This window comes from Patiria miniata, unplaced genomic scaffold (genome assembly GCF_015706575.1).
Source record: "Patiria miniata isolate m_02_andy unplaced genomic scaffold, ASM1570657v1 HiC_scaffold_20, whole genome shotgun sequence".
Lineage (NCBI taxonomy): Eukaryota > Metazoa > Echinodermata > Asteroidea > Valvatida > Asterinidae > Patiria > Patiria miniata.
The window spans coordinates 318,966-345,406 of record NW_024037059.1 but is presented as its reverse complement, the minus strand read 5'-3'; the positions used below and the strand labels follow the sequence as shown (position 1 = coordinate 345,406).

At 39.0% G+C, this 26,441-nt stretch overlaps 3 protein-coding genes across 3 annotated transcripts; 2 read left to right on the top strand and 1 right to left on the bottom strand.

Annotated features, from left to right (window-relative positions):
- The first annotated feature begins 951 nt into the window (after positions 1 to 951).
- Positions 952 to 4,358, top strand: LOC119727417 (uncharacterized protein SYNPCC7002_A1628-like). The gene is given in 7 exon segments (XM_038199283.1): positions 952 to 1,109; positions 1,617 to 1,956; positions 2,132 to 2,325; positions 2,673 to 2,940; positions 3,147 to 3,185; positions 3,188 to 3,288; positions 3,490 to 4,358. Coding segments are annotated over 7 exon segments (975 nt in total). The 5' UTR covers positions 952 to 1,100; the 3' UTR covers positions 3,514 to 4,358.
- LOC119727416 lies at positions 3,052 to 26,421 on the bottom strand. The gene is made up of 36 exons (XM_038199282.1): positions 26,085 to 26,421; positions 25,678 to 25,810; positions 25,259 to 25,432; positions 20,660 to 20,808; positions 20,284 to 20,392; positions 19,908 to 20,120; positions 19,613 to 19,770; positions 19,301 to 19,394; positions 18,595 to 18,991; positions 18,195 to 18,331; positions 17,847 to 18,002; positions 17,452 to 17,585; positions 16,815 to 16,977; positions 16,329 to 16,544; positions 16,078 to 16,212; positions 15,568 to 15,768; positions 15,145 to 15,330; positions 14,867 to 15,036; positions 14,217 to 14,511; positions 13,670 to 13,849; positions 13,190 to 13,387; positions 12,633 to 12,833; positions 12,043 to 12,143; positions 11,574 to 11,733; positions 11,069 to 11,226; positions 10,542 to 10,815; positions 9,991 to 10,258; positions 9,534 to 9,708; positions 9,035 to 9,251; positions 8,548 to 8,744; positions 7,969 to 8,128; positions 7,377 to 7,666; positions 6,805 to 7,067; positions 6,355 to 6,536; positions 6,022 to 6,171; positions 3,052 to 4,450 (listed from the first exon to the last, which is right to left on the bottom strand). The coding sequence occupies exons 2-36, from the start codon at positions 25,799 to 25,801 to the stop codon at positions 4,416 to 4,418; spliced, it is 6,420 nt and encodes a 2,139-aa protein (XP_038055210.1). The 5' UTR covers positions 25,802 to 25,810; positions 26,085 to 26,421; the 3' UTR covers positions 3,052 to 4,415.
- On the top strand, positions 23,596 to 25,000 carry LOC119727418 (RWD domain-containing protein 2B-like). The gene is made up of 2 exons (XM_038199284.1): positions 23,596 to 23,920; positions 24,035 to 25,000. Exons 1-2 carry the CDS (start codon positions 23,693 to 23,695, stop codon positions 24,746 to 24,748), a joined length of 942 nt encoding a protein of 313 aa, XP_038055212.1. The 5' UTR covers positions 23,596 to 23,692; the 3' UTR covers positions 24,749 to 25,000.
- Positions 26,422 to 26,441: the final 20 nt, after the last annotated feature.

Sequence of the window (26,441 nt, the reverse complement as noted above, 5' to 3'; positions counted from 1 at the left end):
CTCAAATTGGGAAATTTGAGATCTTATTTGGTGTTCCCAATAACATTGTTTTGACTTACGTTTTTCTTTGTGCTAAATGTTATTTTTATAGTTGTAAATATCAAACTCAAATTACCTCCTTTACTGGGTTAACATTATTCTTGAAAAATCAACATGATATCGAATACAGGATTGCAATGAAAAATCAAATCCTTACTCTTCATTATTATATATAGAAAGTTAAATTTGAATTCTAATTTCAATATCAATTTGATGTGTAATTATAATATTTGCAGGCCACATCTATTTTCTTAACTCTTCTTCATGGCTTCTATACTGTTGTTTTTACAAAGAATTTCTCCTATTTATTGTACATGTATATTGTTCTTCAAATACCTTTTTTTGCGATTCCTGTTTTCGTTTTCCAATGTATATTAGTTTTGCTAATCAATAAAACATACAGAAAGAAAAATAAATCACAACTTTTGTCATGAACACGGCGCTGTGGATGATGAGTTTGGGATTCACTTATCTTTGTCACTAGATTGATGCTGCATACAGCTAGCTGTTTTCAATCATATCAACACAGTAAAGACCGCTCTTTTCCAAGTTCAAAGTAAAAAGAAATACATTTGATTTTAAAGAAGTTTTATCCGATTTGAGGCACGAGAGAGGAGGTTGTTACAAAGTTACAGAGGGGCTAAAGTTGTATACGTAATTGCCGGTCTTAAGGAAGGGCGCTATTACACTTTTACAGTCGGGTTTACCAGCCTGCGAGAGGGCACGCTTTCATTTTTACAGTGGCTTGAAAATGCAATAATTTTTGCCCTACTGTTAAGAGAGGGCGCTGTTATGACTTATCGTCTGCTAAAAAAGACCAACCTTGTCCCAATGGTGTCGATCTGTACGCTTCCACTACATGCTCTCGCGTAATGAAATCAGGAGTAAAATGAGGCCTCTGGGAACGTATGTGAACTATTACATAATTATACGATATCGTCTGCTTAAGAAAAGATGGTAGTCTGAAAACTTATTGATTACTTCACTTGCGTGCTCTACTGCAGAATCAACTGCATTCACATTAACTTTTGTGAAATATTGACTGTGAGATTGCTAAATTCATGCGTATGGTAATTATCCTAATTTTGTATGAATTTTTTATTCGCTTTCGGTTGGTCCATTATTTCTAGACGACTAGAGCTCATCATGGTCTATCTAACCATTCTAACATTAACAAAACTGAAAAGTAGCTTGAGTAACATCCAGTTGACATGCTCATCAGGAATTCACATGTAACACATGTGAATTCCTGATGAGTATGTTGACAAAGTTCTACATTTTCGGGTACATGTTCCAAGTGCGGCCTTTATTTACGGAGGTATAGTCCAGTAAATTGGCCACATTTATGGGGCTACTAGTACATGTAGTATGATCCTGACCGGACATAATTTTCCGTCCTTGTACTTTAAATTCCCATCAAAGCTCCGACTTCTTGAGCTAGTTAGTGCATTACCTTAGATCGGTCAAATGTCTGAATAATAATGCAAAGATTTCCCTTTTTTCCAGAAAGTACTTCCTGACTTTTGTATGGTGCACTCATTGTTTGATTGGACTACAGTACTCTGTTTTTATTTCAGGTGACCCAAAGGTTGTGTCAAGTCCTTTGCAGATGGAAGTCCGGTAGGCCTTTGGGATTGCCGATTACCCACCATGGTGACTATGTATGCAAACTACCACCAAATCATCGTTTTCCTATGTGCAAATTCACCAAAGTGTACAACTACTTACTGCATGATGGCATCATCAAGCCAGACCAGGTTGCCATGCCAACAATGGTTACCATGGAGATAGCAAAGTCTGTCCACACCTCAGAGTACATCAACAGATTTTTCAGTGGGAGAACAAGTGAGAAAGAGCAGCGAAGAACTGGGTTTATGTGGACAGAGGGTTTAGTAAAGAGATGTCGTATGGAAACAGGTAAAACATATGGGTTCCCACGTCATGTCTTTGAGATACATGGCCCTTTCGCAAAAATATGTATACTTGTCTTTGATATCTCTTTCCCAAGTACCCATCCCACATCTCTAACCAAGAGGAATCCCTGAACACCAAATCATGTATAAAACGTTATTACATGTGTGTCTTGTTTAAGGAGGATCTGTTCTGGCTGCTGACATAGCACTGTCCACGGGCCTAGCATGCAGCACTGCAGGGGGTACCCATCATGCCTTTCCAGAGTTCGGCTCAGGGTTTTGCCTGATCAATGACTTGGCTGTGGCAGCAAGACAAGTTCAGCTGAGCGGAAAAGCATCCAAAGTTCTTATCCTTGATCTGGATGTTCATCAGGTGATTCTGAAGTCATTTGGGTATTGCAGACATCTTATATAAACACTTAATTTTTTTGTAAGTATCTTGATCATTTCCCCTCTGTTAAGGATTGAAATGAGAGAAAAAGAAAAAATGAGGCCGAGTAAAAAAAGTAAGCAGTTTGTCGTTGGGCTTTTTGAAAAAATGAAGGAGGCAGGCGCATTTTTTCTCCCAAGACGGCAGATTTTTCAAGATTGCGGATGGATTCTTCAATTTTCTTGACTATTTTGCTGATACAAAATTGTGTCCAAAGGCCTCATCTTAATATTTGTGGAATAATTCGTCTCATTATTAAAACTTTCCTGATTTTTGTCTTGTATCTGCAGGGTGACGGGACTGCCTTTATTTTCCAAAATGACCCAGATGTCTTTACTTTCTCCATCCATTGTGGCAAGAACTTCCCTTTCCGAAAGGAGAAGAGTGACTTGGACATTAGTGTGCAACCCAGACTGAAAGACAAGCAATACCTGTCTATTGTCAAGGAGCAGTTACCATGGATACTGGATAGTTTTAGGCCAGATCTTGTTTTGTACGATGCTGGGGTGGATCCTCATGAAAACGACGACCTGGGAATGTTATCGTTGACTGATCAAGGTCAGTTGTGGGTTTTCCTCAAACATATACTGTACAGTTGTATATTTATTCAATTCTAATGTTGATGGTAATCTAGTACTTAACAAATCAAGTGTTATCTCAAGGCACATGTTGAAATTCAGAACCACGATTATTGTGTTTAATATCAGGTTGCAATGAACAGCAAAGTAATAAGTAAAACACTGTGTATGAATGCTTGTTTGCAGGTTTATATGATCGGGATTTCTGGGTCATCAATCATATTTTATCCGTGGTATTCCCTGTGCATGCGTCATTGGTGGTGGATACTCCAAGGATATTGATGCATTAGCAATACGTCACACAATAGTTCATCGAGCAGCGGCTAAGGTAAGACTTGCAAGATACTCTTATCATTATGCCACTACTTTTTTTTTAGACCTACCCTGTGGGTCGCAAGTGAACCAGTATTAAAACACAACATTTTTGGAAACCACTGAATGGGATTCTCTACTCTTGGAAACTTACATACACCTCAACATGACGATTGACACCTTTAACAAATTCATCATCTGTAATTTGTCAAACCAGGTCTGGGAAGAGAGGAGACTTTGATGACAGTTGACGTCCGCAGATGTTCTTCATTTTTACTAGATATCTCATCATGGAATCAATGACAATTGGATCTTACTGAAGGCATCCTCAGGTTATCACTTATCAGGTTATTACTTGTGTAAAACTGTGTGGCACATTCAGTTGTGAACAATGAAAACCTTTAGAACACTTTGCATACGTATATTTATTTTACTCCAAGAACTTTCAAAAATCATGATAATAGTGTCACTATTTTTATGTAAAGACATTTGTTATTGCAAAGCCCATTAAAATGGGAATTGTTCAAAAAGCAAACCTGTGCTTGCTTCATTTTGACAATTGTTTTGTTCATAGTCACAGCAGTCACTAATCTGATCTCATTGGCCCTGGTTCGAATCCCACCTTGTACACCGTGTGGAGTGATACTTAATGAGTGAAAAAAAGGTGGGGATGTTACAGGTTAATTTGATGATGGGAAATAACATGAAACTAAAAATAATCCAATTAAACTAACCAAACCAAATAAGTTTGAATGCACTGTCCCAATTGAGATTTATTTCAAGTTGCACATACCCTGGAATTAAACATTCCTCCAAAACATTTTACAACAAATGGGACTATAAAAACAAACATTTGGTTTTGTCAGTGATGGAAATTTGAACACATATCATATTTTAATATTTAATAGGTTTGACCCAGTATAGATTTGCAGTGACTTATATTAACAACTTTACATCATTTCTTCTCATCCATGTACCACTCAGTTTATATCACAACAATTTAACTTTGCATTAATAAATCAATAATTTAAATCTGTAAATAATTATTCAGTAGTCAAATAAATAATCGTTCTGTTTCGTGTCTTACATTTCCGCCTTAAGTTCCTCACTTATTTGGTCAATGAATCAGTACGATGCGCAGAGTCAGACTTCACAGGCAATAGAGAGTAGTCTCTCACCTGCAAAATCAATGGGAAAAAAAAGAACAAAATTCGATTTGAGACCAAGAAGAAATGAACGGTGGGGGGAGGGGGGACAGTTAGTACAGCCTCTTAAGGCCTTTTCCCACTACAACACCCATCCCCGGGGCGAACTCGCCCCAGGGCCGCCCCAGGGACACCACGGGGTGACTTTTGAATTTTCGCCCTCCAGTTCGCCCCGGGGATTTGCGCGACGTTTCTCACTCAAGTTTTCAAACTCGGGGCGGCCTGTAAGGCAACGTACTTCTGAAAAATTCTGGGCTTTTCATTGCAGAATTGATTAAAAAACATCAAATATGCGGAAAAAAACTTGCCTCATTTAATCCACGGAGTCGAATGTATGTTGAGTCCTGGCCCTATTTTACACGTGCTTCGATATCATCGTGCGTGCTACAGACCGTTAAACATGACGTCATAAAACTGATTATCCACCAAAGAACGGAGCATTTGTAAAAGCATCCAGATATTATTTTAGCATCTAGTTAAATTTGACAGATTCCATTTATTTATTGCATTGTATCTTTGAAACTCTGATACATTTCCTCACCATGCGCAAGCATGAATTCCTATTTCCGGCACAGTGCAAGGTTGCTGTATGTACTCTGTTCAGGTTATACGTAGGTACGTACGTATTGCATGAATCTTGCGTGATGTTCGTTCGAAGTCGATCTCCGCCGAGTGCAGGCTAGGAATGAGGCTGAATATATTTCACTATTAGTTATTATTACTCATCCAATATTATTAAATACATTAGAAGAGAAAGGAATAAAACCGGTGTGGATTATCATGTCAAATATTTCAACGAAGTTATTGGACTTTTTTACAACTTGTGGTCCAGTATGATTACGATCGATCGAGCTGTTGATTGTTGAATGGTACGGTTGGATTTGCTTTGGTCGAAAAGCCACCAAAAAGCGCACATTGTTCGCAAGTTTTTTCAGATGAATTGTTGCAATTACATCAAACTTGAGTCTTTTTCAACCCTCCGATGCTCACCCCGGGGCGAATTCACCCCTCCTCGTTTCACACTCCCCTTTTCGCCCCGGGGAAAGTGTCTCGCCCCGGGGATGAGATTTTCAACCCTGGTCCCGAGCAGGGGTGAACTCACCCCGGGATGAGCAAGCTCGGGGGGGGGGGGGGGGGGGGGGGGGGGGGGGGGGACGGGGGGGTGAACATTTCAAGTGAGAAACGTGGCTTATTTTCACCCCTGCATCGCCCCGGGGCCACCCCCGAGATTTGGTCTAGTGAGAAAAGGCCTTTGGTTTCTGTCATTTCATGGGTTGATGATTCTTCCCTGTAGTCTGATAAGTCCAATTCTTAGGCATGCATAGATTTGGCACACACTGCGTGTGGCCAAGAGACCTACCCACAATGCCTGTTGACATGAGCATTTCCATGTGAAGTTTGGTGAAATGGACCAGCACCCTTGGATAGGCCAGAAGCAGCCTAGACTAGCTGGCCGTTCCCTGACTAATGATTTAAACCAGTCAGAGTCCAGACAAGAGTATCTGGTATAATGCACAATGGCGGTTATGCACTGGACTACTTACCAATCAAGAGAAAGTCAAGAATCAGCGATGGAGCAGTTACGGCATGAACCTCCAGATCATCAAGAAATAAATCCTCCTCATCATAGACAGCTAATGCAGCCTGACTGCGCCCAGTATCCGCCAATGGGAACACGTGTAGACTGGTTGCACCTATTCACAAACAATACAATATTTCATGAAAACAGAACAATCAGGTAGATGCACAATTGTCCCTTGCCTTTCACCTCTATGACTAGACTTCCAATCAGGCCAATTTGTGCATTACATACATGTATCTACATAGGCTTTCTTTTCATCTGAAAAATTAACACTAAGAACTGCAGTGATACCTACCATGTATTTCCAATGTGTGTATTTTCACAAAGAGGTCAATACCCTGGAACTTGTACACACTCGTTGCAGTCTGATCTACGACAACAATGAAGGCCTGGTCTTCAGTAGTGTAGAAACCTAAAGCCCGAGCACCAAATGCTGACAGTTCTTGTTCTAGCTCCAATGTACTTGTATCTGAATACCTGCCCAGAACAAAAAATAATAGATTAGCAACATAGCAGGGTCAATGTATGTCATTGAAATGGCCTGACATGTGACTGACAAAACTCTATTCCTTGCTGTATATTCGATTGTACTGTAGACATTGACCCAGTTTGTCACAGTTCAATCATTACAATACCTCGGCTAGTCTTATTATTTTCCTCTGCTTGGTCTCTCTGCATTTTCGCAGCTTTGGCAATAACCATAGTTACCATACTACACCATTTCTAAAGATTTAAAATTGCTTACTTGTAGACGTATACTGGGACATCATAGTCTGCCTTGTTGAGCGTTCCTTTGAGTTCATTAGCAAGGATGATATACCAGTTGTCTTCGATGGCGATTGGGAGAATATCAGATGCAGCGTTTCCCTCCATTGTCGCTACTTGGATGAAAGAGCCGTTGCTTGCTTGCTGGAGGATTGCTGATTCTGCTTGGAAGGATTGCGTGATGTGATTCAAGTTATTAGCAACGGCCAAGTGAAGAGTACCATCCTTGAAGAAATGTTTGATCTTTGAAAGGAGAAACAGAAATAGCAACATTAAAAAAATTCTTTGTAAAGGCAACAAAATTGTTTTCTGCTGTCAATTTAATTAATAAAAACATACAATAATGCCAACTTGACATTTGGCTTGAAGCGTTTGTAACTGGTGGCTAATCAATTATTTTCACCACGACACAGCAGGGCATAAGCTCAGAGAAATTTCCACAGCCTTTTTTCCCCTAAAATTGGTTGTTTTTAGAATCATTTAAGTCCAATTAGGCTCAAATCAACTCTCCAGGCACCAATTAGAAAAACAATCCAGCCAAGTTGAACTTACACGGCGTACGCCAGCAGTCATAAACGTATCGTTGAGGACGAAGCCAGTACTCAGGCTCTGTAGACAATAGACATAGGATGGCAGGACGGTAATGAAATCCAGATTGTCGTCTATATGGACCTCATTGGCTACGGCTATGCAGGTTTGATTCGTTAAAGGATCAATGAAGACTTCAACATCGGAGGGTGAGACACAGGGTAGAGCTTGGTAGAGAAAGAATGCCTCGGAGTCAGGGAGCCAGACTAAGACTTTGGTGGTGCTGTAGCCATAGAGATCACTGGAGATTGTGGCTAGACAAGAAAACATCAATAAGAAAAATCCTGAGATTGATTTTATTGACAAGTACCCTCTCATGTGAAAATGCCAAGTACTACAGTCATCAACACTTCCTTGACAGTTCCTCATCACGTGTAATACTAATCCAACGAACCAGGGAGATAAAGCGGTCACTTCTAGACTTGTTCCCTACCCCTTCTTTTGAAGTAGAGTCAAGAACCAGCCTAATGTTCTGTTCATGTAAATCAAGGCTGACATTTCTACATACAGTCGCAAAACAAATATGGCAGATTAGAGCACAGAGGATGGTACTTACTACGATTGAGTGTAACTATTCCATCCACATCATCACCTTCATTCAATCGTGAGAAGTTGTCGCATTGTCCAGTGTCATTATCCTTGCTGGCAAGGACCAGGAACAATCGATCGTCAATTATGAATGAGTCCACATCGACAGCTGATTTGGGAAACAGTGTCTGAGAAAGGACAAGACAGAAACATGACAGAGTCAAGAGCAAAAATATCAATGCAGCTATTTTGTCTGTGTGCATTGCAAGTCTAGCAAATCTAAAAGTTATAGGTGCCTGATATTTGGATCCAAGTAGAATCCTTCAAAATTTTAATAAACTAATGAAAAGGCAAGAAAACAATGCACTCAACTAAATTGTATAATTGCTAACCACATCCTAATGATTCACTGGAAAAAAAAGTGAAAAGACATCTGTTGGAACAGTAGATATGTTCAGCTGACTGAGAAACAGCAGAATCACAGAAATATATAAAGTTCAAAACTTTTGAAATCATTCTTTAAACCCCCGGGCCCAAATTAAATCATGGTCACGTAAACATGCATGACACTCAATGCATACACGACCACAGGACAGTGCATACATACCTGATAATACTCATGCTCTTCAGTGGTTTGATTCCATTGGTAGATATCTGAACCAATACATTCAGTTGTTGGATATGTTGTCGTCTGTGCTTTGATGAGCCACTGAGTGTCGTTGAAGTAGAATGCATGCCAGGAATAATACCCCACTGTATCAATAACTTGGCTTGTGTTCAGATATATGAGTATGATTGCAGCATCTAATGGTAGGAGTCAAATAATGAGAATGTATTATTATTAATTATGAACGCAGTCATGGCACTGTAGCTCACATATACTTGACAGAACCTACAATTGAGACAGTAAACAAATGTTCTATTTTAGAGGTTGCAGGAAAATCCCAGATAATTTTCTAGGAAAACCACTGAATCAGGCAAGGAAGAGGAAAATATTGGCAATTTTTTGACCAACACTCTGTGTGATCCTTTTGAAAGAAAATGATCATTTAATGCTGAATCTGAGGAAAACGTCATTAAGAAGCTTGACTTACTTTTCTGTGCTTGGTGCATCTTATTCAGCATATCACATCTCATCTGAAGACTTCTATTAAACTCCTCAAATGTTGGGTAGGTGTAGCAGAGACGATACAACTCAGGAATACGTAGACCATCAACGAGTACATCAGGCAATGTTGTGACGTTACTCAATATCAGCTCAGTGTTGAAGGTGTAATTGCCACGGATTGTCTGATTGGGACTGATCAAAAGCTGTCAGATGGAAAAAGTTTTAAAAAATCATTAAATGGATCATTTTCTCAGGGAAAACCAATGCAATCAACCAACACTTCTAGGCCTGGAAGGCAACATGAACACCCCCCCCCCCCCCAACATCCTTTGTAAGAGTGTATCTCTTTGGGGTTGTGGAACTGTGAAAATGTGTCAAAATGAGGAGTTACTTGGTTTGACTAGAGGTGCAATTTATGATAACTGGGAGCACGAACCAATGTAACTTAAAATTTTAATTAACACTGTGACAAAATAAAGGCTTACAGTATTGTGGAACAGATCTGGTAAATCCACGCCATTCAGCAAAGCATTGATGAGGATATTTGGAGATACGCTGACATCTTGAGTGAAAGTCTTAACTCCACTGATCTCTTGAGTTCCGTTTATCAGCAACAAGTGATCTGCTGAGACATTAATGCCGTCTACTGTTCCTTCCACCCTGGAAAAAAACCAGACACTTCTCTTAAGTATTTGTCATTTCTATGACAAGTCACAGGAATCTTTCACATGGAATGACTAAATAGTCTGATTCTTCAAGTCTATTTTGTTTCTACTTTTGAAATTTTTGAATCTAGTTTTGTGAATACATGATGCTTAGACATCATGCAAATTTCTAAACCCAAATGAAATTTAGGCTTTACCATTACCTTGTTATTGGCTGACTTTCAAGTTTGCGTCAAATTTAAATCAAATCCATGACCGCAAAGAACTAATTACTCACTTGAGATTTGTTTGTATGGTAATTCCAGCTATGCCTGTAGGTAACGTTATGTTGTGATCATTTGTGATCGTCGCTGCATTCTTCTTATATTCAGATAAATCCACCCCATCCACTTCCATCCAGTCTGTCATGTTGATTGCTCCATTGACAGTCAGTGGGCTACCGGTGAAGGTCTTAATACCCGTTACTGTGTTGCTTTGGTCGGTGACCATTGCATTGCCATCAATGTCCAAACCATTAATTGTGCCATCGATGGTCAGAGAGCTCCCTGTTGCAATTGAAATAAAAGAAAAAGGGGGAAGATTAAGTTCTGAGTCTATAATATGTGATGAACCAATAAACAGAGGTTAACAATGCTGCGTTAAAGTGGGGCAAGTAATTAGGACCAATCTACTAATTCGTTTGTAAATCTGGTGCTTTTCTATGTATAACACTTTGTTTACAGTGGACGTTCTGATGATACTCTTATTCTTTGTCATTATGAGGTCTATCAATAAAGGTCAATACATACTGCTGACATCAAAAGACTTGCAGGAGTTTAAGGTACTTACTTAGTGTAGCATTCTGTGTGAATGTTTTGACCCCAGACACCTGATCACCACTACCTCCCACCCAGTGAGCATCAGCAAAATCCTCCAAGTCAACGTCATTCAGTTCCCCATCTAGATAGATAGTTGTTGCATCTAATGTTGCCGGAGTAGCTATGGTTAGAGTGTCTTGAAGTGTCTTGAAACCTGTGACGGTCTGTGGGATGGTCAGGCTCATGTATGTCTTCTCTAGCTGCTCTGGATTCACACCATCCACTGTACCATTGTGTGTCAGGTTCTGTCAGAGATTATTTAGACAAGCATTAATGACAAGGGTGCAAGTTACTCAACAAAGATTAAGACTAGGAGTCAGGTTGCTGGAACTACTCTGGATAAATGGTACTACCAGAAAATACTCTACATTTTTCATATTAATCAAGAATAGTTTCAAAAGTTTGGGGGAGGAGAAAACAAAATACAAAATCTTTGGAGAAAACACACATTTTATTTAATGGATACATGCGTAAATTATAAGGGAAGAAAGCACTTACACCAAGAACGATGATGTTGCCTAGGGTACCGTTGCCAAGGACAAACTGCCTTGTCTTGTTCTCACTCATGGTTGCTAAGGCGTTTACTTGTAAGGCTGGAACATCGACTGTATCTACTAAGGTTGTGACTGTCATGTTCTGCTGAAGAGAAATTCCACCTGAAATACAAATTCAGGACACAAAGTGTTAGGATAACACTAATATAAAGCTGGAAATTGTCATCATACAATGGATTGAATGATGCATTAGGTTAAATGTTGTTTAGACTCAGTGCAATAATTACTGATGCAGCACAGTCCCAAAATGTGTTGTTGATCCTTTTATATAACACAAATATAAACAAACTTTGAGAATTGGATACTACTATTGTGGAAACTATGTGTATATGAAGGAATTGTGAAGGCTTTCTGTGAGAGTACTTTCCATCCTGCATGATTCTCTGCACTGCTTGGGAAATGGAAGGGTCGTTCACTGAAGTAGGCTACAACTCACAAGAATAACTTACTAGCAAACGTCTTATTTCCATAGATGTTCTCTGTTTCATTGTGTCGTACAGCGAGTGCATTCAGTTCATCAATAGAGACACCATTGATCAACAGAGCCTCCACAGTTTCGTTGACTGTCAATGATCCGATGAAGCGCTTGGCAGCACTGATTGCTTGGAACTGGAATACAAACAAATATATAAACAAGAAATTGTAGCATGGTTACACGCAGCCAAGGTACCAGCTGTTAATTCATGTATCCTGTTTCCTGATTGGTTGAAAGCATGCCAAATAATGATTGAAAATTCTGTTCAAAACTCTCAACGAAACAGATCAATGTTGTGCTCAACTTGGTTTTTGTGCAGAATCGATCCTGTAATGTAACAGAATCTTTAAAGATTTACCTGGTGTTGGAAATTGAATGTGACATGCATGTTCCCACAAATGAGAAAGGCAATTTGTGATGATTCTTCGTGATATCTGACTTACCTCAGCCACGTTGAGAACAAAGTCAGTCATCTTGTGTCCATCGATCAATCCATCAACAGTCACGTTATCTCCAGATACGACATCAGAAAACTCAAGCTCAACTGAAGTACAACACAGAGCAAATAAGCTTGATACAATTTCAACATTGCATATCCTTCGAAGTGCTTACGATTAGGAAGTATTTGAAAATTGTAAACGCTAAAACAAATTTCTGAGTCAATAAACCCTCTCCACCCAAACCCTAAAAATCCTATAACTTTATTTATTTTTATTTATTTATTTCTTATTTTAACTTGGTAGCCCATTCAGTGGAATCCACTGGTCTCCCATGGAGCCCAGCAAAGAGACAATGTGAAGAAATTACAGTTTTTAGAGGTGGAAGAAACTCCAGAAGAATATTCTGGGGAAAACCCACGGAATCAGGTAGGGACTGAAAACCCAATCCACATATTGACCCAGGCGGGATTCGAACCCGGGTCACAGCGGTGGAAGGCAAGGAAAGTACCGCTATGCCAACCTGACTCCCCTATACCTTAATAACTGGTCTTGCTTTCTCTTGCTTCAAGAAGGATTTAATCATCTCCTCTTACCATTATAGGAACTGTTCAAGACGTTCAGCACTTCAAGCAACCAGGTCGTCACATTGTGGCCATTGATGGTTTGCGCAACAGTGATGTCATCATCAAAGTCAACGTCTTGATTGAAAGTAACAACGCCCTCTATTGTCTGTTCAATCATCTGAATGACGACGTTCTTGCTGAATGATGGTAGGTGGACTCCATCTATGTGATCTGAAAAATGGAGAGAAAGATTTCTAAATCAGTAGATTTTTCCCCAAAACCACCCCCCCCCCTCGAAAAAAAACAACCTTCTTTTCATTCAATGTCAAACCTTGATGTTATTAACACTTTCCAGGCAAAATAGATGTCACAACAAAGTAAACTCACCAAACTACATAACAGAATTTTCACAATACCTTGTAATAATCAGGCCAAATTGACATCGTGATTACATTTCCCCTTGGTAAGTTTGGGAATCCAAATGCTTTTCTGAGTCCACATGAAATGCATTGATCAATCTGTTGGACTTTTTTTATAATTTCTTTTTTTTTAAATTTTAAACAGTGATATCATTATTCTAAACTCACCTGTAGCATTAAGGTGTGTGATATCTGCGAATCCAAATGTTTTTCCTGCTGTAATGACAGTGTGTGCATGATTGATGTACACAGCATCAGTAGCGACAGCTGACAGGTCAACTCCAACTGTGTTACCCATCACAACCAGGTCACCACTCATAAACATTCCATTCAGGAAAGTCTTGCTGCCAGTAACTGTCTGTGTTCCTGGATCAGACAAAGAATGGAAATGGAATGTAAATAAAGTTTGATTGACTTGTTGGTTATTGGCATCAAAAATGTCAATTTGTGGATACACCGTGGATTTAATCTCTCCTGTGTGAGAAGTGTGGTTATGAAAATAACCTTTGGTGGTATAAGTCTTCTCTGCACCATCGATGTACCACAGCATGGGTAGCAATGGCACTGAAATGTTCCTCCTCAACTCGTAAGCTAGTTACCACCAAGGGGAACTTATTGCTAGATTCCATTCTTCTAATGACTGCTTACCTGCTTGGTTTGTCTTGAGGGTGTCACCGTCAACTGTTTGTACATCATATCCATTCAACAGACCAGATAACGTCAGATTGTTTACAGACAGATTCTGTGCCGTCACATCGCTGGTAAATGTCGTCCTTAAAGCCACTTTAGAATTATTGGTGATGGTGACAATATCAGGAATGTATACATCTAAAGAATCAAATATGGAACAAAAAATCATCATTAATTGTTTGAACGATAAGATTGTGTCTGACTGTGCAAAACTGAAATTGGGCTTGGATTTTGCAGAGAAATATGTCAATTAGTATTAATGTGGGTGGCAAAATATTGAACAGTTTTTATTTAGGTTAGCCTGATTCTATCAGGTTTTCCATCTGAAGAGGTCTCAATCTTGTTTCGGTATAGATTAAAATAGGATTACAATGGTTCCAATTATGTTTTGAGTTGCAAGGTTTTACGTAGAACTTGTCCACCAACATAACAAACACAAAACTGAGCCAAAGAGATACTGTCAAAGAAAAATGTTTTGAAAAAATGATGAAACAGACAAACTTACCATCAATAATTTGCGATTGAATGGTCAAGTTACCATTCATCGTAACATCATCCCAGAATGTAACATTATCATCAATAACAAGAACCACGCCAGGAATGACGCGAATAGAATCGCTGTAGTAATACGTGATGTTAATGCCATTGACTAGTGTTGCTTCTACATCTTGATTTGATGAAACCTGAGGGAAGGTCTTCAAGCCATAGATTATGTCCTGCCGGCCTTGAATGACAAGATCTTGAAGACTTCTCTGGTAGGCAAATGAATGATTGCCAGCAGTTATCAGTGGGCCAGCCATCTGGTTGAATAAACATGAAAATATGAAGAAAAATTAACAAATTATTCAAGACAAGTACCCTGCAATGGTTGCAAGCCAAAAAAACAGTAGAAAATACATGAGCTAAAACAAATTGTTGAACAAAGTATATTTAACCAAGCTGGAATCAATACAGCCACAACTAGGAAACTGGTTTTCAGAGATCTCATCATGTTCAAATCCAATCAATTTTCTATGATTAATTGAAATATTTCAATGCACCCTTTCAGTTTTACCTTAAGTATGCAAAAAACACTTGAGAGACGTTAACTAACTGTCAGCATTTATCACTAATGAAGTTTCTTAAAAATTAAATTGAAATCAGCAGCAACATTACCTTTGTTTCTGAAGCATTGAGTACAACATCCCCATTAAAAACAATTGTGTCATCATCATCGAAGAGTTTCAATGCACTGGACTCGTATTCAGTGATGTTGATGCCATTAATCAATTCGTCAACCAGTAGATCTTGCTGGAAATTCAAATCGGAGGCAAACGTCTTCTTTCCTATCATGAGAAAACATAAAAGGTCAGATTAGTTACAGAGTGGTTGACATGCAGACAGAGGCACACAAGTCTAGGCGCAGAGTTGCACTAGAGTGTGGTAAACGTTACCTGTAATTTGTTGATTGCCACTCTTATACACAGCATCAGCCGCCATTGATGGAATGTCCACACCATCTACTAGCCCAGTGACCTGAGACGTCCAATTCAGTCGCATGCCCCCTGCAAATGATATAGCGCCCTCTAATGTCTGCCCTCCACCATTAACTAGCATCACATCCAAACCAAAGCCACCAGCTGTCAAATAAAAAAAAATGATGATGTATCAAACTGAAAGTCTACAATTTCTTACAATTATTTTTTGAAATCATGTCCCCTCACTGTGTTTACCGTACTTCAAGCTATCATCATGAGAACGATCTACCATCTAGGGAAAAGCAGCAAATTACTGTCGACTCTACAACTGGAACTGACAAATGGAAAGCTTGCACTCATGTATTGACCTCTCAATGCCTTGATAAGGGTGGTATGTACCTGTTCTCGTGATACCATCGATGCTTGTTTCCACAGTCATGTTTTCTACAGTGATGTCATGAAGTGTCCAATTCTCAGCTAAAACTGCCTGCGTTGGTGAATTTTCCAACAAGATGTCATCAGGAATAGTCAAGCCATCCACAAGTCCATCCACGCTAAGATTGCCATAAATGTCCACAGTCTGGGTGAAATTGTAATCTCCTGCAAATGGAAGAGACAAAAAATGGGGTGAATTTTGAAATTCCTCACAGGTATGTATTTTTGCAAAAGAAATGTTTGCGTGACAACGACAATTTGGTCAATGCTTTTGAGATATGGATGGGGCCCTTGCAGAAATGAACAAACACATGTAGATTCACGTTTGTTTCCAACTCAGACATCTACGCTGGTTAGCAGGAGCTGAAATTTGGATTACACTCAAGCATGCCTATGATGTTCATAAGTGAGTAAATGCAAAGTTTTGTGTAAAATTTAACCTTCATTTCAGCTCCACTAGAGATGTTTATATACCTGTTAGTTGCTGGTTCCCTGTTGTCTTCAACACTGTTTGATCAAGTTGCAGGATACTGACACCATCTATGGTTCGTCCTGTACCCATGGTAATGCCCAACTCTGGAGTCAGGTTACCGGTGAAAGTTTTGTTTCCTATTACAGCAAAAATATCAGATTTAGTGTATTGATAACTACAATGTGGCACCCTGTCAAGTTATATCTTGTAAATGAATAAAGTAGAATACAGGAATAACTTGGACAGTACATACCTGTGACATTAAAGTCACCTGATGTCAACACAGCGTCTTGGTTGATAGTTGACAAATCACACCCATCCACTAGTCCATCCACTTCCACATCGTTGATGAAGGTCACAACTCCACTAACATTCAAATGATTCTGAATAGTCTGGTTCCCGTATGTAAGAAGAAGGGTGCTGTCAGTCACATTGACTCCATCAATGTTTTGTGATACATCAAGGTTTCCTAAAAGTAAAGCAAAGTTTCATTCAAGGCAAACATATTATCAATCCTTATAATTTCCAATATCTCTCTGCTTTTGAATGCCTCAACATCCGGTGTTTTCTTCCCGACAAGCTGAGGGTCTTCAGAGACATCTATTGGGCCTTTCGCTCTTCAAGAGCCTTGTCTGTATTTGAGACAGATGAGTTATACTCATGTATTTTAAACCTGCTGAACATTAACAAGGTAGAACATTTATCAATGATTAGAAAGATTATACATTCATACACTCACCTTCAACTTGGACTGAGGCATCAAATGTTTTGCTGCCCTCTATAGTGTGATTGCCTGACAATGTAACGATGGTGGATGTATTAATGCCATCCAGCAATTCTGATACTGTCAGATCTCCTTGCACTGTCACATTTCCAGAGACACTAAACCCGATGTCAATAACCTGAAGAGGAAGCAAAGGCACAGCCATTTACCATGATATGACAGTGCACGCAATGCTTGGATGGCAAATTAGTAATGGCTTCCAGGCACAAAGTCCTCTCACTAGTGAAAATTAAAACATTCCAATCAATGAAAACACCTGTTGTGAAATTATTCTAAAATGTTAATGGTGATGCAGAGGAAAACACTTTTACACCAGTTCCCACCCTTCGTTTTGATGTCTAGAACATAATTAATGCACAGGAATCCAAACAAGCCCGTATCGCACTTTACTCTTCGAAGTATAAATCTCACTTTGTTTACCGTATGTTGATTCTGAAATCCGCACAAAAATGATTGATTTTGGTCATTTTCAAACAGTTTTGCTAATGATGTTATGAATGTGGCTTGGCTACTGTTAATAAACCCCAGTCACCTTCAGTCATCTACAGTAAGCAAGTCCCTTCACTGGTACTATAACCTCATTATTACTCACCTGAGTTTTGTCCTTATGCCATGTGTTTGTGACTAACTCTGTCAAGTTCACATTTCCGTTGATGACATCACTTCCTACGTTGACAGTGTTGGCATCCATAACTGGAGTCGTCAATTTGCTGAAGGTTTTCTGACCTGAATGAAACAAGTCCAAAACTTCAAATTACCTGAAATAAGTTAATACATTGCATTGAGAAAGCTTTGTTCTACACAATTCCAATACAGGAGTTTAACATTAATGAGATACTTGATAATGGACATTACGCTGCTGCAATATTTATAGGAAACACTTTGAAAGCCTCTCCCTTCATTTCATTGCATGAGTCTTTTGAGATTCATAAAATGGCCTCCTTTGTGTTTGCAGGTCTTTCACACATGTTGTAATGGATTACATACCTGTGACTGTTTGCTGAGGACCTGTTTTGTTCATGGCTCCATTCAACTGTGTTTCTATGCTGATCAGGTCTGAGAAACTCTGTGTCTGGTTTGACTTCACTTCCGAGAATTCAACCTTTTCTTTGGCGTCAAGAATCATACCATTTGCAGCATGAGCTGTGGGGGAAAAAACACATTTCTTATTAAAATCCTTTTTTGGGGGGGGGGGCTAAATGCTAATTTATTCTTACCTTCTCAAGGTGCATTCCCTTTCTTTGCAAGCAAAAATCAAAATGATTTTTAATTTGACTTTTGAAAAGATTATGATTTGCTCACATCATAATGAATCTTTCATCTGACAGTTCTTACTTTCGTTTGCAACAACAGCATCCATGGAGATGTTCCCTTGGAATGTCTTGTTGCCCGTGATAATCTGAACTTCTGAAGAGTTGATATAAACTAATTTATCTGCAGCCGTCTGTGTAGCGTTCAGTCTGCTCTCTAAACTGTGTTGGAAGAAAAGGAACAGACTTCACTTGCAGTAACTAATAAAGAGGCATATTAGGCTGTTATGCTCATGCATTCGTCAATTTCGTTTCACACAAAAAAACACATTTAATGTCCAGTGAATGTTTGGTCACAACAAAATGTACATGAAGGGAACAAAAAGGGCATCCAAACATGAATGTCAAATGAATTCTAATAAAAATACAGATACTGGCTCTCTGTCTCAAAACACACCACTGAAGCCAGTAATGACTTAACTTACCTTGCAATCTTAGCTCTCAAACGAATACATGATAATGACGCCTCTCTATGTAACTGCTGCACAGCATAGTTTGCATGAAATGTCAATTCATAAACATTGTCATTCAATGTTGAATTATCCGCAATGACAAGAACCACCTGACTATTCTGGATGAATGATGTCATACTCTTAGCCTGCAGGTCTCCAGGTTGGGCAATCAGTACAGTAGACAGCTCAAATCGCCAGCCACTGTACTCATACAACGTTATGCCATCATCACTAGACAGTGCAAGAACTCTCAAGGTCCCGTCTGCATTCTTGACGGCATGCCACAGCCTGGCTCCAGTGGTTGAAATACTTTGGAAGGGAACGAACTCATTGCGATGATATTTGTAGATGACTGACTGACTCGGCCCACCTGGTAAGGTATAAAGTTCATGAAACATTGCATTAGTTTGTGTTCTCTGTTAGTTAGTTTTATTAGCATCAAAATGTTTTTAAAACTGCGATGTGACCTTAAGACAGTTGTTCTTTTCTCATATTTTACTGGTGATAAACTTGGTTTCTATGTGAATGGGGATTTCAAACATTTCATAAACTACTCCAGCTTCTCCACAGGAATTGGAGAGGTTTCCTCCTAAGTGGGAAAGACTACTGTATGTCACTCTTTAAATTAAACTTAATCTACCAACATGATAGAAAAGCTTTTTGTGTGGAAGCTACTAACCTTTATCACTTGCGACAGCCAAGAAATGGTCCTGGTCTGGCCCATCGCCAAGGTTGAAATACTCCCAGCTAATGGCATGTGTGATATCAATATCCTATTACACAATGAATTGGATAAGAACAGAAAAATGAACAGTTTGAATGTCTTCTTTACGACTGAAAGTAGGGGAAGAAGTACAGTAACATGTCAGGCCAGCCATCTGGGCTGGGGTTGGGAGGACATTATTCACTACAACAACTTGCAAACAAACACATAATAGTCCGTATGTCATTACAACCAATCACCAACATTAATCAACTAATCAATCAATACCTGATATCTACTGAAGGCCTCAAGATGTGGGCTGAAGATCAGGATGTGAGAATCGGTACGATTGGCCAACCCCAGAAATACTTGGTTGTGAATATTGAATGGGTGTACATCAACTGCATCACCAGTAATCAATGTCGAAATCTTATCCAAATGGCCTCCTGCAGATTCAAAACAAACATGAGACTGTCATTTTCTTCATCAATATATCGGAGATAAATATGTGTGAAGATAGATGTCTCAAATAAAAAAGGTAATTTACTTTAAGAATGACCAACTCTCCCCTGAAAACACATACCTTTCCATCTATGTATAGAAGACACCCTGCGTTGAATTCCAACACCAAAACTTTCCACAGAAGCACCAGTGAAGATCACATAGTGGACACCATCATGTGAGAAGACTTCCACTCTCCTTGGATTGTCAGTTAGAATTCTTTGAACATACTGAAAGCTCTGGGTTGTGTTATCAAACTCATACACGACAGTGCCTGTTGGAAGGCCGACAGTTTCTATAAAAAGAGGACAAAATATCTGGTTGTAGTGCAACTTTGTAGTTATTGCTGCTTGCTTACAATCTATTTACTGTGTATAATCTACACAATATAAAACTAAACAGAAGATATCATGTACCCTTGTATAAAAAAGGAAAGTTTGAAAATTTGGTTTTTTTACCAGAGTTGCTTTCCATGATGATCAAGATGGTTTGCTCCTCCACTTGAAATACTGCCAAATCTTTAACATCAGCAGTCTCCAAAACTTGCAGGACAGTTGACGTTCCATTCTGAATATTCAAATTTGAAAACATGATAGTTTACATGATACTTGTGTTTCCATGCCTGTTGTAAGAAAATTTGAGCACTACATGTTGGGGTAGCAGTAAATTATGGTTAGGCATTTAAGTGACAAGAGCTTACATGAAACTGAAATAGCATCATCAGATCACACTTTACAAAGATGATAATGATTACAATTTGGGCAAGTCAGCCCGTAATTGTGCCTCCTATTTTGAAATGGAATTCTAAAATAGTTTTGGATCAATAAAACTTACATCATATCTGTACAGAACTGTTTGTTCTTTTGAGCTGATATTGGTTGCAACAATGTATTGATTGTTGTACAAAGAAAAGGACTCAACAACAGTACATCCTGGTACGCTGGCATCAGATAGAGCTTGACTCCTTAGCAATTCGTAGAAAGCTGTAATAAAATATATCAAATGGCAAATCAATTCACAGAATGAGATGTTAAATTTACCAAATGCAAAGCTACTAATTCGGTGAACAATATCAGAAACCATTTGCATGCATACCGAACACAAAAGATGAGGCGTGCGTGCATTTTGATAATCACTACCGATCAAAGGAGCCCCGAGTGTCATGTTTGTGGAGGCCGGTTTTTTAGGGTCTCTTAAGATCTCACTTTTCCAACGTAGTTTTGTCTCCAGCAGTGATGTAGGTCTCGAGACCGGTCTCAAGACCAATTTTTGCTGGTCTTGGTTTACTTCTTCTACTTCTATGTTGATAATTGACAGTGTGTCCAATTGGATATCTCATCAAGTTGCTTGGCGTGCACGGTGTAGACCAGTTTAGACTTAAAGGGAATGTACATCATTGGATTTTGCTGTAATTTTCAGAAATGGAGTATTTGAGGGGTTAGTATAATATATCAAATATTGTTACACTGACATGTTTGAATTTTTATGTTCGAAAATGCTGGAAAAACCAATAAAAACACAATTGTTCAAGTAGTCTGGTTCCCTGACTCCACTAAATATGAAATGGATCAATTTATAGTTGCCAGAAAATTGTAAGGTAAGGGAACCAGTCTAGCTGGCCTGCACCCGTTCATGAACATGTAACCAATACCAAACAAAATTTGGACTGAAAAAGGTAAATTTGGAGCAGTAGTTGAAATATAGTTAGGTTTTTCCAACGGTGGTCGGCCGACCACCGTTGGAAATGTATACAAAAATACCATTTTCTTGAAAATGACTTCACATCAGGCATGCCAGGTGCCATAATTTTACAGGATGCTTTAGACTGTCAGTGTCATTTACCAACATCCTATTTGTCATGATTTGTAGTAAGGTATTTCTTAAAACGCAGTGGCTATTGTTACGGCAGCCGTAATGCATTTCCCATTTTCTATCGTTACGGCAGACTGCAACCTGGCAACTTTTATAAAAAAACATGACAAGAAAATATAAAATTAGAAGGAAAAAAGTGAATTTGAACTTTATGAAATTCGGACTTTATTTCCCTTTTAAAAAAAATCCTCCAAAGCCTCAGGTTAGAAAAGGAAAAAAATTCGAGTGCAAAACTGAGATCCGAACCCGCAACCTCGCGGTGCAAAATCCTACCCTCTATCGGCTGAGCTGGCGCACTGCTCGATAAAACGTGTGGAAACAAATAATTATATACCTGCGTGCGTACCAAAAAAATATCGTAGAGGGCGCTAAACAACGAGTGCCGTAACGATAGCCACTTCGTTCTTAAAAACTTGGTATGGTAGTTTTATTTTTCGATGTTTGCAAATGTTGTATATTCCCTTTAACACATTTACAGTTCATCTTCAAATCCTGAAAATCAAATAAAGAAATTCTAGAAACTAAATCCACTCAACCATGTAGAGCAACGAACAACAGAACCTATTTACTTGCGAGTTTAGGCACATCATCATCATCGGTATTGTTGTGCCCATTCTTGAAAATCACGCATTCTCGAGAATGGGCATGCACATTCTCGAGAATGGGCGCGCATTCTTAAGAATGAGCGCCCATTCTTAAGAACGAGCACGCGTTCTTAAGAATGAGCGCTCATTCTTAAGATTGGGTGGGAATATCACGTGCACAATTTATGAATTTTGCCCAATCTTAACAAACATTGCACGACATAATTATGTTAAATGAATTTTATAGCGGTTAAAAGGGAAACAATTCATATAAAAAGGAAAGAAAATGTGCTATGCTTCTGTACTCGTATAACTACGATAATTTGAATCAAATTAAACCTGTTATTATTGCTTTTTTCTGTCCACTATGGGAAGTTTTGTAATAACGGAGGACTGGGAACTAGTCTGGGAAGTGCTTTGTTTAGGCTAGACAAGTTACAAGTCCCTGCTTGTATCATAGGCGTGCCACGAAAAAAACCCGATGTCCAGAAGCTGCCAAATTACTCTTTTGACTAGATAGAATCCAGCTCTGCGACGTTATGGTGGGATGTGAACAATAAATTGGTGGCAATTTAAATGGGAAATAGCATTAGCACTATGGGATGTCGCAGTATTCATTCTCATTCTTCACATTCTTCATTCTTACGTCCCCCCCCCCCCCCCGCTTTTATCCCAAAAATCAGAATTCTTTGCACTAGTATTATTATGTCTCTTATATTTCCCGGTCCACCCCCCCCCCCATATCAATACGCCTTTACTTATCATATCCACTCTACTTTTCAGCGCCTTGCGTTGCAACAGTATAATTATTGAGAATCAGTGAACGAGGATTTAGCTAGACTTGCCAAGCGCAGCCGGTGCTCGGCATCGACAAGACCGTTATCTTGTCGCGCATTCTCAAGAATGTGCGCTCAATCTGGAAGAGTTATTTTTTGCCAAGATTGAGCAAGGATCCAGTTGCACATTCTCAAGAATGTGCATGCCCATTCTCGAGAATGCGTGATTTTCAAGAATGGGCACAACAGAATCACTGTACTGTACTATCACCTATATCAGCCTCAGGATTTGTTTTGAGCGGTGCGCAAAATACTTTTCATGAACTATTGGTGGCGCTGCGCCGCGCCGCAGTTACCGTATCTTTTTTTAAATAATTAATAAACGAAAAATAAATCAAAAGATAAATATTATCTAAATCATCATAAATTCAGTGGGTCACTAATAATTCTATAAATGAAAAATTTGATCAATTTTATTCTTGAAGTATCGAACATAGAGAGTAAAACAATTTAATAGATGAACGAGTACAACGTAAAAGAAGATGGCGGCGCCCATGGTTCAATTTCATTTGTTGAGTTGGCGTACAGTCAAATGGATAGGCCTAACATAAGAAAACGGTTCTGCAGCGTTAAAAATGGAGAAAAGAGAACTTATTGAGCTTCAGCTTTCAGAGGTTGAGATGCTTCAGAGTATGTTTCCGAATGAAGAGTTTTGTATGGATGATCTGAGTGTGATTTCCGAAGCTCGCAATATCGTGGAATGCGACGACCATGACGATGATCATGAACTTGAAGTTGAAGGATTATTGGCGGAATTTCGTCAAATTACCTTCACCATCAAGATTAAAATCGAAGAACCCCAGGTAAATTTAAGAATTTATTAAATTGTGACTAATGTGAGGTAAATCAATAAATAACATGAATAGCATGGTGATTGGTAAAATTAAATTGATGTATTTTTATAATTATATTTTCAGTGTGACTTGCAAGTGATCTGCCTTCTTCCTGAGAGGTACCCCCAGGATGTCCCTGAGGTTTTGGTTCGATCTGAAACACCACTGTTTTCCCGTCAACAGCAAAAGAGACTGAATGATGATGTTGCTGAGCACATTTTAAGTCTAGACCGAGGGGAACTCTGCATAGGTGAAGCAATCCAATGGATCAGAGAGAACACTTACAAATATGTGGAACCACCCTCCCCATCAAAAGATAAAAGTGTGTCTAACAAAAATATGTCCAAGAAAACAAAAGAGGATGATACATTTACAAGACTTTGGATTCATAGTCATCATATCTACAGCAAGTTTAAAAGAAGGGACATTTTAGACTGGGGAACAGAGCTGCCAGTAACAGGGTTTTGTCTTCCTGGAAAGCCAGGAATTATCTGCATTGAGGGGGAGAAAAGTTTTGCTGAGGAGTTTTGGAACCGTCTGCGACGGATGAACTGGAAGAAGATTTCTTGCAAGCATCGGGAGGATGTCCCCCTTTGTGATGGAAAGGGCCAGTCAACTTCAACCTCTGACCTCAGAAGGTTCAGTGGGTTTGAGGAAAAAGAGTTTGCTGTAAGCAGTGGGAGAGACTATCACATGGATCTTGGAATGTTCTTTAAGTTCCTAGAGGAGCATAATTGTGGGTCTGTGTTTAAAATATTGCTGGGTGTTGATGGAAAAGTATCATCTAAGGCTGACTGACTTTCTATTGCTCCATTCAATAAAAAAAAAAACAGTTATCATTCTGTAGACTAATAATTATTTTCAATAAGAAATGTCACTGAACCCATTGGTTGGATATGGTGATCTTTTCCAAAAGATTTCAGATGCATGTTGTATTGCTCAATTGTTCTTGTCTACCATTATTTTATATTATGGAAAATTATTCAGTTTTAAAATACATGTACATGTACAGTGTATATTAAAATGGACCCATTACCGAGGAGCCATTGACATTTGTTTTGGGAACCCAACAGATCAACATAACGAAAAGATTTCCATATACGAAGTTCACTAATTTTCCTCTGTATTGACTAACAAGCCCCCAGATAGCAATTTCATGTCATCAAAGTCAATTTGAGCAGTGAGAAAATACAAGCATTTTCTTAGAAAACACTTAGAATTTTTCAGTCCAATCTCATAGGGTTTGTACACAGGGTGTTGAGTGAACTTGGTATATGGAAATTTTTCCCAAGTATTTTCCCTACTTACGTTCATATGCCTTAGAGAGCTGATCAGGAATGGCTCTTTTTGACCTGTGATGGGCTTGAGTGTCATCCAGTTTGTAAATCTCTTTTGTTCTCTGTAGTTTGGTTTTCATAATCTGGTCTGCTGATTTCTTGATTCTTGCTATAATCTCATCCATGCTGGCAGCTCCAGGCATTTCTGTCAAGAAATAAACCACTCTTTCACATATCAAGGAAAATAAATGGAATAGTGAGGTGCGACCTGATAACAACAAGCATCCATTATTTTCAGAGTTCATGACAAAAATACATGTATATTCACTTGGATGATTACCCCGCAACAGATTACCAGAAAGATATTTTGCAATTTATGAATGGGAAAGTCTGTCTTGTACAGAGTTTTGGATACAGCAGCTTAAAGTTTCCTATGTGGACTTTGCATACCTACATGTTGCCATGGACGCCCTGCGTCATCCAAGACATTAGTAAGTCCCGCAGATAACGCTACACCACCCCACGAAACTGCAGCCAACTGAAGGTACAACAGTAGGGGCCAGACTCTGGCCATGCTGGGAATCTGGGAGAAAAGTTACGTTTTTATGAATTGCATGGGGGTCATCTATAGCTTGTACAGTTTTGTGCTACATGTATCAACATCATGTCCTCATGCAGGACATGATTTTAATTCGATTTAAGAGTGAACATATAATTTTTGTTCCGCCCTTCCTGATAACAATTTCAGTTTGGGGAATTTTAAATCCGTAGGCAAAACAAACGTGATGAAGTAGCTACTTTAAATACATTTTTACAAATAGATATCTGGATTTTAAAACGCATAGTTTTGTACCTACCAGCACCAAGTTCAATTTGCTATTATGATGGCCTGGTTGTCTCGTGAGCTGTGTCAACGATTGGTGTAGCCCCTACCTAGCTGTCTGCACAGCGCCAATGACTTCTGTTGAGTACAGTGAATGCCAAATAAAACTTGCCAGGAATGTAGAGTCGCTTTCCATTTGGGAACTTACATTCTGTTCATTGTCATTTGAAGCTTCTTTTCATTTATCTTCCCGAGATTCAAATTCCAAACGTTCACCTCTCTTTAACGCAGCTGCCGGCGAATGTCGATTTCAGTAGTTCCGGCTAAGGTTTTGCGTTCCACCCCCCGAACAAGCAACAAAAAATTTAAAAGAGGCGCGAAATCATATTGT

Coding starts and splice junctions, on each gene's coding strand:
- LOC119727418 (XM_038199284.1), top strand. CDS start 23,693: ATGGAGAAAAGAGAACTTATTGAGCTTCAGCTTTCAGAGGTTGAGATG. Junction 23,921..24,034: donor TTAAAATCGAAGAACCCCAG/GTAAATTTAAGA, acceptor TTATATTTTCAG/TGTGACTTGCAAGTGATCTG.
- LOC119727416 (XM_038199282.1), bottom strand. CDS start 25,801: ATGGCCAGAGTCTGGCCCCTACTGTTGTACCTTCAGTTGGCTGCAGTT. Junction 17,586..17,846: donor TCCTCAGCAAACAGTCACAG/GTATGTAATCCA, acceptor TGTTTCATTCAG/GTCAGAAAACCTTCAGCAAA. Junction 14,512..14,866: donor TCAATGCTTCAGAAACAAAG/GTAATGTTGCTG, acceptor TTATTCAACCAG/ATGGCTGGCCCACTGATAAC.